The 11,862-nt window shown below is 36.8% G+C and overlaps 1 protein-coding gene across 1 annotated transcript; it reads left to right on the plus strand.

The window, feature by feature from the left end:
• The first annotated feature begins 117 nt into the window (after positions 1 to 117).
• On the plus strand, positions 118 to 2,679 carry LOC110021211 (glucan endo-1,3-beta-glucosidase 11-like). The gene is made up of 2 exons (XM_020719622.1): positions 118 to 1,355; positions 2,332 to 2,679. The coding sequence occupies exons 1-2, from the start codon at positions 153 to 155 to the stop codon at positions 2,407 to 2,409; spliced, it is 1,281 nt and encodes a 426-aa protein (XP_020575281.1). The 5' UTR covers positions 118 to 152; the 3' UTR covers positions 2,410 to 2,679.
• Positions 2,680 to 11,862: the final 9,183 nt, after the last annotated feature.

Here is an 11,862-nt window from a genome sequence, read left to right on the forward strand (position 1 = left end):
TATATATATATATATATAATTCATATTTTCAATAATATTTTATTAATATACATGAAAATTAAAATAATAGGTAATAATTAGAACTTAGAAATACTATTTTCTCACTATTTACACTTTAAACGCCTACTCCCTGTTACCCACTGGCGAGCAAAATGGCCATCGCCTCTCTTATCACCTTCCTCACCCCTCTGCTCCTCCTCCTCCTTCCCTTCTCCATCGCCACCTCCTCCTCCCTCCTCGGAGTCAACTATGGACTCCTCGGCGACAACCTTCTCTCCCCATACAAAGTGACGCCTCTCCTCCACTCCATCAATGTCGGCCGCATAAGACTGTACGGCACCGAACCCTCCGTCCTCCGCGCCTTCTCCAACACCGGCGTCGAGCTCATCGTCGGCCTCCCCGATCGTTGCATCCCCAAAGTTTGCGATCCCAACGAAGCCCTCACATGGATCCGCTCCAACATCCAACCCTACGTTCCCTCCACTAAAATCTCCGCCATTACCGTCGGAAACGAGGTCCTCACCAGCAACAACACCTCCAGCTATCAATCTCTCCTCCCAGCCATGGAATCCCTCCACTCCGCCCTCGTTACGCTAGGATTAGACCATCAGATCTCCGTCACCACCTCACATTCCGTCGCCATCCTCGCCTCCTCTTACCCCCCTTCCTCCGGCGCATTCCGCCCTGTTCTAATCCCTTTCCTATGCCCCATTTTCGACTTCCTTTCCCGAACCAAATCCCCTCTCCTCATCAACGCCTACCCTTACTTCGCCTACAAGTCCGATCCGGGAAACATCTCCCTCGATTACGTTCTATTCGAGCCGAATCCCGGCGTGATCGATCCCAAAACAGGGCTGAAGTATGAGAACATGCTGTATGCTCAGGTCGATGCGGTTTACGCGGCGATTGCTGATGTAAAAGGGCCGAAGAGACTTGAGGTTTGGATTTCCGAGACGGGGTGGCCATCAGGGGGTGATCAGGATGAGCCTGGAGCAACGCCGGAGAATGCAGCGAAGTATAATGGAAATTTGATGAAGTTGGTTGGGGAGAAGAAGGGGACTCCAGTGAAACCCGATACGCCGCTTAGGGTTTACATTTTTGCTATGTTTAACGAAAATTTGAAACCAGGCCCGGCATCGGAGAGGAATTATGGGTTGTTTAAGCCTGATGGAACTCCCACGTATCCTCTCGGGATTAATGTTCCGCCGGAGAACTCAACTGATTCGCCTTCTGGAGGCGGTCATGGTGGCAGCGGCGGGGGTGGCGGCGGCGGAGGAGGAGGTGGAGGACCGGGAGGCGGCGGCGGCGGGAGTGGTGGCTCGTCGTCGGGGTATTACGATATATCGTCGGCGATGGTAAGTTTTCTGGTGGCCCCCTTAGAAATGTGTGATTTTGCAGATCAGCCGCTTTTAAATTCGTGCACTTCGTGATCGATCGATATTATTGATGCAGTATTTAAAATTTCAGCCGACTGATATTTCTGATACCTCAATTATTAGTTTACATTTATCTTATCCTCTCATATCTAAAACAATTGTTATAATTGAAAGTGACTTCATGCCATTAAATTTGATTCATTTTGACTCGGATTGGAAAAAATAAACTGAGCTAAGATCTCAAATTTTGGATTTTTATTTTTATTTCCAGATCATTAACAACTCTAGTGATGTTGGGATTATGAATATAAAGAATTTGGCTCGAAGATCATTAGTCGCTTAAAAATTGATTCAAAGTTTGGCTCGGATTGAAATTGAATTAAAATAAATGAGTCGAGCTAGGAGCTAAACTTTTGGATCAAATTTTTATCGAGTCAATCCTGCTCCAATCTTTAAAATCACTTGTCACCTCTCAAAAGAGCTCTTTTGGGAGGTGACAAGTGGTATCAGAGTAGATTACTGTCTGTCAGGTGTATGGACTCTCCATGGTCCAGTGGGACCCTTGCTGAAACCAATCAGTGACGAGGGCATCTCGTGATTGAGTGGAGGAGAATGTCATGGACAAATAGTTTCACATCGGCTAGGTGTAGAGCCGAAAAGTAGTATTTAAATCTTGGGCTGTCCATTTCTCTTAACAGCTCTTTTGGGAGGTGACAACTAGTTACTATTTAAATCAAAATTGTGATTACATTAGAACATCTAATAAATTAAATTTAAAAAAATATTAATTTATTTTAAAATAAATATAATATATGAATAATCAATTATTTATTATTAAATTATAATTTAAAAACCTGTAAATCTTAATAATATAATATTCCCACCCAAGTTTTTTAATATTCACTCCCTTGACATTCGAACAATTAAAATTGAAATTGTTTTCACTGTTTTGTAGGGGAGGTGGAGGCAGCTCCGGCGAACGGCGGCGGTGGCGGCGGCTAGCGTGACGGTGGCGATATTCTCCTTGTATTAATGTGAGTCGTCTGGCGGCTCACTCTAGAAGGGGATTAAGGGAGATTAATTGTAATTTAATTTCCATTATTATTTTTTTAGCAGTAATTATTTATGTCAGCTACGATTAGTTTATGCGAGTCAAAATAAGGACCGTCGTAGTGAATTAATATTTATTGCAAATTTTAACGTTCGAATTTTATTAGTGGGTTGGGTAGGTTGGAGTTATGGTGGCACTGCCGTAATATTTTAAAATATATTAATTACTTGGGACACGTGGTGTCGGATGTGTTTGTCCAAGTGCCTCATGCCTTCCATCTCAATTTAAATAATGTCTATGAATATTTACATACATAGCACTCAATTCCTATGTATTTACATATTTAATACCTAAAATATCAATTTTCTTAGACACAAACAAATATGTATATATGCTCTTTTATATGCATGGAAAAGTATGGGTGTAAATGAGCCGAACACGAGCTGAGTCTGTTCTTAGACACAAACAAATATGTATATATGCTCTTTTATATGCATGGAAAAGTATGGGTGTAAATGAGCCGAACACGAGCGAGGCCAGACTCAGCTCGTGTTCGGCTCGTTTATATTTCGAGCTCAAAAAGTGTGTTCGTGTTCGGCTCAAGTTTGAGCCGTTCACGAACAAAGAGTCATTTTGACAACCTTAATCACTTAGTCATAAGATTTTAAGGATTGGGGCAAGATTTAAAATATTATTTGAATTTAATTTAATAATTTTTATTTTATTTTCTCCATTAATATTTTTAATTGATTATAAATCTTTGTGGTCTTGTATTCAATTTATTTTTTTAAAAATAACTATCATCAAAGATATATATATATATATATATATATATATATCATTGTTTAGTAGTATTGTGAGCAAAAACCGAACACGAACAAATACAAGGCTAAGAAAATACAAATAAATATTTGTTCGTGTTGTTTATGTTCGGCTTGTTAACTTAGCGAACAAGTCGAACATGAGTTGTTCGTGAACAACGAGCCATTTTGACGGCCTTATTGAAAAGGGTATTTTATTGTTATATGCTCAAACATTTGGTTGGTATAAATATAAGAAGTAAAGCTTATGGGTTAGATGTGTAAATGTGTATCGATTGGATGGCATGTATGTAAATACCTCTAATATTTAATAATAATATCGTTTTTAAATTTAAATTTAGAAAAGAGCAAAGTCGTGTTGCATCAGTACAATTTCTTTTGCATAAATCGTACCATTTTCTTATTTATTTATTTATTTATTTTTTTCAAACCCAACGGTCCTTGTGAAATTCAAATTTGGCCACGATTTCTATTTCGCAATTACTGCGGTCTTTTAAATCCTATAAATTATTTTGACAAGAAACGTGTACCACAAGTCATCTAAATGCAACATATCAATGGAAAACTATTTTCTCTGTCCTCACCATTGTGGTATGGCATCAGGCTCTGGCTTACATTGATATGAAGCTTGAAGATGTCGCCCTCTCTTAGATCATGATCCACTACGCTCTTGTTAGTAACACCCCATGCTTTGCGGGGATCAATTATCTCTAATTCCTCGTATGGTATGAGTGTTTGCTACATTGTGTCATACTATGATGTTGCTATGGGTGTCAAAAATTGATCCGACACGCCAACACGACCCGAACTTGACTCGAAAAAATCCGAGTTAGGGTTGACCCAAACGTTTTTTGAGTCAGGTTCGGGTTAGAGAATTCGACCCGTTTATTATTGAGGCCGGGTTCGGGAAAATCCAAACATGACTTGAATAAACACGAATTTTCAAGTTGGGATTGGGTTAGCAAGTCGAGCTCTGGTTCTGGTCTTAGTTTTCGACTCGTTTATTATTCAGATCGGGTTTGGGTTGACATCATTCGGATCAGGTCATTTTCGGGTCAGACTCGAATCATAATTGCTAACCCGAATTGATACCCATAGATGTTACTATGATAGTTATGTTGATGGCATCCAAAATTGCTTGTATTTTGTGATATCAAGAGCATTGACCTTCTGTTATCCCCAAAGGTACATGTGAACAGAAGCATAATGGTGCGTGGTTGTGTAGAGCATACATTTGGTTGGCTCCAGTTCATGTTGAATGATTGCCATTGTATGAAGAAGGGTTATTACTTGGACATTTAGTGGCTTGGAATGATAATGTGATTCGATATATAACTAGGAAGGATCTGTGTAATAGGATGGTTATAGGTCTTGAGTTTGAGGTGGAGAGATTGATACACTAGCATCATATTGTTCATAAGATGATATCATGCTTATCATCAATAGCATACATGCTTCGAATGACCTCACTATATAGCTTCTCAATTTGATTCATTGCATGATGTAAAGGATTATCCTCATCTCTACCAATGAATGACAGTAATGTCTCACCAGACTCCAAAAAATAGCGATTGAGAACATATTAAATAATACAATCACGTACATATATTATCTAAGTAATAGATAAATAAAATATAAAAATGTATCAATATTTTCTCTTATGAGGCTCTTAAGTTGAAGGTCGCCAAGTGGCTCTGTAGGTGTCTTCAATAAATTTAAAGACGCTCATAATTTATACCAACACAAGTACTTAAATAAACATCCGTCATCACCCTCATAATATTGATCAACCTAGATAATGAGTTCATACCGATCATTTCATAGTGCAATATGAGTAAGCTGAAAGTCCATTCAATGGACATCAAACTGAAACCTCGGCTCCATGACTCCATATCAATGCATTGTATAGAACCACACTATCTCATCACATGATCTAGTGTCATTCAACTTGACATTACCAGAAGAGGTGAACACGAGCTTGTTATATATGTTGAATAATTTATATGTTGTAGGGCTCCCATATAACCTCTTCCAGATTGATTTTGTATGATTATCCTTATTGTTTCTAAGAAAATAAAATAAATATATAACAGCGTTCCAGTAACATTGATCGAGCTTTGAAGTAACATGTCAATTTCATCTTTACAAGTCTTAAGCACCGCAAGTTGTATCTCTCTAATTTTATTACCCATTCTATCCACAGAAGTAAATTTTACTAATGTAATGTATAAATATGATATATTGAGAATCACTCTTTAAGATTATATGGATACATGTAGCTTAAGCTCTTCCACTCATGCTCTCCAGGGTATGAGATGTGTAAAGTAAGTAATCTGATGTTCATATGCTCCCAAATTTAAACATGTAGCGGGTGTAGGCAATCTTTCATGCACACATGCCAAAGCCTCGTAGTCACTCTCAACTCTTTATACAGGTGCGTTGACGTTGCCCCGCCTATGGAATATTATGAGAATTCAATTATATCCTTCAAGAGCATTAAAATTTGTAAAAACGCCTCACAATTTGAAATATCGAGTAGAAATAAAGTCTACAGTAGGGCTGTTAAAATGGCTCGTTGTTCGCGAACAGCTCATGTTCGGCTTGTTAAGAAACTCCTATTCGGCCGTGTTCGTCTCATTCGCTAAGTTAACGAGCCGAACACGAATAACACAAACAAATATTTGTTTGTTCGTGTTCGACTTGTTTTGACTCGAAATACTACTAATCAATTTGATGAGTAGTGTTTTTTAATAATTTAATTGACTACAAGGCTACAAAGATTTATAATCAATTAAAAGTATTAATGAAAAAAATAGAATAAAAATTATTAAATTCGACAATTCAAATGATGTTTTAAACCTTGTCCCAATTCTTAACATCATATGACTATGTGATTAGGGTTGTCAAAATGACTCTTTGTTCGTGAACGGCTCGTGTTCGGCTCGCTAAGCAAACGAGTCGAACACGAACACACTTTTTGAGCTCGAAATATAAACGAGCCGAACACGAGCTGGGCTTGGGCTTGCTCGTGTTCGGCTCATTTACACCCCTAGTCTACAATATGAACAAAATAGACGCATGCACATGTCGTAAGAAGCCAATCTCATCCAAATCTAAGAGTATAGGATGTCCAACAAAGCCTTATAATAGCAAGCATAAATGTGTATGAGCCTGTCACATTCTGAAAGTAGCGGTGATATCTGTATATTATTGGTGATGATAAACTATCTCATGTTGTGGATGATTGCCCCCAAAGATCATCATAATAGTTAGATATGAAGGCCATCTATGTCCTTCACCAACCACATTTCATCCAATCAATATATGACAATCAATACGTATTCTCAAAATAAATTCATTGTCGTATAACGCAATAATCATCTTACCAATCGGTAGGTTAAAGGCATTAGTCTCAGGTGACTAATGCTTCATTATTGTTGTCAATAAATGTTGCTCCAATTTGATATACTGAAGGCGTATGATGCATAGGATTATAAAAGGACCATTGAATTTGATAGACAACTCGGACTCAACTAAATTAATACTAAATCATGTTCATTCAAATTAATAAATAACTACGAACATTTTAAAAAAATACTTGAAGGTTAAATGAACCAAATTTGAATAGTGCACCTCTTTTGTTAATGTTCATGAACACTCTTTTGTTGTTTAACAAATAATTTTTAAATACTCATTGTTTATATGATTTATTATTTAAACAAAATTTGAATAATTAAAATTTAATTAATAATATGCTTAATAGTAAAATATTATAATTTAAGATCAAGATGCACATAAATTTAATACATTTTTTAATTTTATATTTAAATAAACTAGTTTGTTAATAGTTATTTATGTTATTGGATTGCAAGAAAGTTTACTTACAACTTAAATATTATTTATTTACTCGGTATAAATTAGTTAAAGGCTAATCTGAAATATATTTAATTGCTAATTTATTAATGTTGAGAAATTTGGGCGAAGAAAAACAGGAATCGACACAAATTCAGAAGAACACATAGAGATTTACGAGGTTCAACAACGATGCCTACATCCTCGGGAGCAGAGCAGCGACTTCCTATTCAATATTCAGAAAAGAGTACATAATACAAGATTTGATATCTCGCTCACCTAGGGTTACAAACAAGACATATATATATATATATATATATATTCCAAGGGGTACAACATACATTTGGGGCGTTGCCCCCGCACCCCCAACCCATATAATGAAACTCCCTCGATTGGACAGATCATTATGGACAGATCCTTCCACTCTATTCCGCTCATGGGCTCCGCTAAGCTCAAGCATCTGTCCCATTTATGGTATATGAGTCATACCTAACAAATCTTCATCTTGACGAATATTCATCCCCTTAGGAGAAATAAATATACCCAACAAATCTCCACCTTAACGAATATTCAGCCCCTTAGGAAAAAATACATCATAGAGTTTCTTAAGCACCAATTTGGGTTGGGCCACAAATCTTTTAAAATAATCTCTTAATTAAAATTCTCTTAATTAATTTTCCCAGAAAAAGGACTTCCCTTAATTAAACTTTCCCATAAATTCTTTACCTTGAACTTCCAAGAAAAGCTCCGCCTCCGCTTTCCGGAAAAGCTCATTTTTCCTTCCAGAAAAGCTCCACTTTCCCTCTTAGAAAAGCTCTGTTTCTGCTTTCCTTCCAGAAAAGCTTCGCCTCCGTTTCCCTTCCAGAAAGAAATTTTCCCTTTCCCGAGCACAGCAATAGATTCCCTTTCCTTGCCTTTCCTGAGTCTTGGAAAATCTCCAGTATATCTCCGCGCCACATTTCCTTTTTTCGCGGGCTTTCCTTTTCTGCGTCTGCCCTTCCAATTCTGCTTCCCGCCGCCCGACTGCCTCCCGCACCGCCAAACAAAGCCTTTCATCCCAAATCCTTCTCGCCTGATAGAGAACCGCCTCTGCGATAGTCTTGCAGACCTCGTACGTCTTGTTCGCCTCGAACGAACTGGCCGCGATTCCAAACCTTCGCGGATGTCTTCGTTCGGACCGCAGAACCCTGTTGAACCTCCTGTCGCCTTCGTAGAACCAATCGTCTGGTCTTCTGCTTCGTGAAATTGTTCCCCGTCCCTCGATTTCTTGAAGCTGGAGTTCTGGTCGCTAATCCGTCGAAGCCTGCTTCGCCTTTGAAATTTCTCTTCGCCGAGATCCGAACTGCCAAGAAGCTTGCAGAAATCCTTCCCTAGCCGTCAATCTCCTCTGCCAAAATTTTCTTTATTCTTCTCTGCCATCGAACCTCGCTCTGATAACACTTTGTTGGGAAATTAGCACAAAGAAAAATAAGAATCGACAATAATTCAGAAGAACACAGATATTTACGAGGTTCGGCAAAGATGCCTACATCATCGGGAGCAGAGCGGCGACTTCCTTTTCAATATTCAGAAAAAAGTACAGAATACAAGATTCAACTCACATAGGAATACAAACATGACATATATATAACCCTATAGTACAATATGTAATTACTTAAATTACTCATATACCAAACCGAGGGGTGTTGCGCCCGCACTCCCAACCCACATAATGAAACTCCCCCGATTGACAGATCCTTTCGCTCCAATCCGCTAGTAGGCTACTCTCCGCTCCAGCATCTATCCCATTTATGGTATACGAGCCATACCTAATAATTAATATTCCTAAAGTCATTTGTTAATAGCTTCATATAAAAAATCAAATACTAATTCAAAATTTTAATATTTTCTAGTTTTATATGTAAATTTATATACAAATCAAAATTTTTAATTGTATATGAAAAAATAAATATTCAAAATTTTTACTTTTCAATTAATATAAACAAGCAAAATACAAATCAAATATGAAAAATAAAAATTGTAAGCAAGTCAAGCTTGAGCATATATGTGAAAACTTGTCGTAAGCTTGAACTGAACATGAACAACTCATAATTTGAGCAAGCCTAGTCCAGGTCATGACATACTCGACTCTCCTTGGCTCGATTAAACCCCTAGATGCATCATAAATAAATAAGCATATAGAGAAACTGAAATGACTAATTGATGAATCAATAAGATATTTATGATTTATATTTGTATAATAGTAATCGGCTTTAATGGGTTGAAGCACATATCCAACTGGCGATGTGGGCCTAGAGGTCTCATCAAAGTGAAAGTTCTGCTAAGGTGGCCTGCCGAGCCTAGCTAAAGCTGCAAACAAGCCCACCTCATGTTGAACTCGTTAAAAAACAATTGTTCTTATTTGATTTGTTAATATATTTCAAATCAAAACGAGTCGAACATAAACAAACAAAACTTTGTTAGTGTTTAACTCATTTATATATCGAGAGAAAAAAAATATTATGTTTTAACCTTGTTTGCTTAGCGAACGAATTGAACACTAACAACTTAATAAATTTTACATGAGCTTTACACAAATAAAGAGCCCTTTTGACAACCTTAATTGTACTTGACAAACTGAACAACCAAGTTCATCAACATAACTCGCCTCACAAACGATCCTCATAACTATAAGAATATAAAAGTCAAAACCGACATCAAGAACTGACATATGCTTTACGAGCTTCCTAACACATGTCACAATCTTTTCAATGAGATACTGTAGACATATTTCCTACATCATGGCTTAAGTATTTTAATATTTTCTTGAACATTTATAAATGGCGAGGTATATATATATATGAGAGAAGAACTCGTGCCTGGACCTCTCTTGCTCCCTGCTCTCGTTAAATCATGTTCTCCAATCTGTTGGAGGATTATCTGAGCACGAAACGCATAATTCAAGCCTGAAGACACAACAATCTATCTTCCTTCATTTTCCTTGCACAGGTCTCTCGAGAATTGTATGAACCCGCAAACAATATAAAACCCAACTTCCTAAAAGGATTTAGTAATATTCTTTTCATAAATAGGCTTCAAAAAAAAAACACACTAATTGATGAATGAATTTCTATTTAACTAGAATTTAGTATCAGAACTTTATTCGTTATTTGATAAAAATATCAAAATGAAAAACTTATAATATATGTCTAATGCTCTTGCATTTTAATTTTTATAATTAAAAACATGAATCAAACTTCAAAAGTCTGGCTAGATCTTATTGTCTTTTTCTATTTGTTTGTTGGTATTGAAATTTAAATGTTATAAATAATTAAGTTCATTTAATTTTAAGGATTTTACATACACAGCATTTAAAATTTTCTAATTTACATAACCAGCACCAACCTTTTTGATTTAACTCCATACACCCAAAATTATTTTAGTGTATCGAAACTAACACTGTCATCTTTCCCTCTATAAAGTCGTAATGACAAAAGATTTGACAGGAGAGGTCGACGGAATATATAGCAATATACAGGGGGAAAATATGAAATTAGCTCAACATATGCCGATCGTATTTTTCATCAATATATGTCATCTTAGGAGATCAAAATCTCATAAATTGGTTCGCGAGATCAGAAGTAAAATTTTGAATAAGACATAAAATAAATAAATAATGACATAAAAGATAAGAGCTAATAAGAAAAAATAAAGAAAAAACTATTGAGTCACATTGCATCAAAAATTTCATAATAAAGAAAATGACGAGAATCAGACAAATAACAAATTACAACACACTCAAGCCTCTTCATATTTTAGAACGCTTCATGACACTCCTCTCATCTCCTTTGTACAAGAGAATTCAAAATTCAACGCATTACTCTGAGCAAAAATCAAAACTCCAAGTGAAAAACTTCTCCAAAGCCAATTGTTGGCACCAGGGTGTCGCGATAGTGGTGTCGCAGCCTCGGAGTGCTGCATTCGAATGCAATTGTGTAGTGCTTTTGAGTTCTAAACCTAGATTGGGCGCCAGCTGGCCAGGCGTTACGCATAGGGAAAAAAAAAATGGTCCCCCCAAATCCAATATAGAGTTACATTACACTCAAGCCTCTTCATATTTTGGAAAACTCCATAGCACTTCTCTCTTCTTTTTTGCACAAGAGAATTCAAAATTCAACCCATCCCTCTCAGCAAAACCTAAACTTTATGTAAAAAATAGCTCAAAAGTCAATTATTGGTGCCAATGCTGCTAAATTGGTATCGCAGTGCTCCAAAGGGGCACTAGATCAGAGCGTTGCAGTATCATGCTCTTGGGTTCGAGAGGACAATAAATTCCTACTTGAATACTCTAGCACAAAAAGAAATCCTTAACCCTAACTAAGCTAATTTTGAACAATGTATGCAACTATTGGGAGGATCAAGCAATAAAGAAGATAAGGATGAAGCTTCTTCCAACGCTTGTTCGTTACTCTTTCTTTTTTAATTTATATGTTTAAATCAAGATACACATGCATCTTTGCCTTTTAGAATTCTGTTGATATGTTTTTGAGTAGCATGTATGGTTCTATGATATTCATACAAGATCTAAATCAAGCTTTCTCTATGCTTGCAATGTAGATGCAATTAATACGAATCATTTGACTCAAGTTTTGTGTTTTTTGTCGATGCATTATAAGTATCAATCTTTAGTTAAGATATTACCTTGGCTAAGTTACGTTAAGGCTCACAAGTGAATCTTCTCCTGTTGCCTGTGGAGCCCTTACCCAGACTTACCATAGGGAAA

The sequence above is a fragment of the Phalaenopsis equestris genome, unplaced genomic scaffold, assembly GCF_001263595.1.
Source record: "Phalaenopsis equestris unplaced genomic scaffold, ASM126359v1 Scaffold000123, whole genome shotgun sequence".
Classification (NCBI taxonomy): Eukaryota; Viridiplantae; Streptophyta; class Magnoliopsida; order Asparagales; family Orchidaceae; genus Phalaenopsis; species Phalaenopsis equestris.

Excerpts from the sequence above, each read along its gene's own strand:
- LOC110021211 (XM_020719622.1), top strand. The coding sequence starts at position 153 with ATGGCCATCGCCTCTCTTATCACCTTCCTCACCCCTCTGCTCCTCCTC. Across the intron at positions 1,356-2,331 it reads ACGATATATCGTCGGCGATG|GGGAGGTGGAGGCAGCTCCG; the intron begins GTAAGTTTTCTG and ends ACTGTTTTGTAG.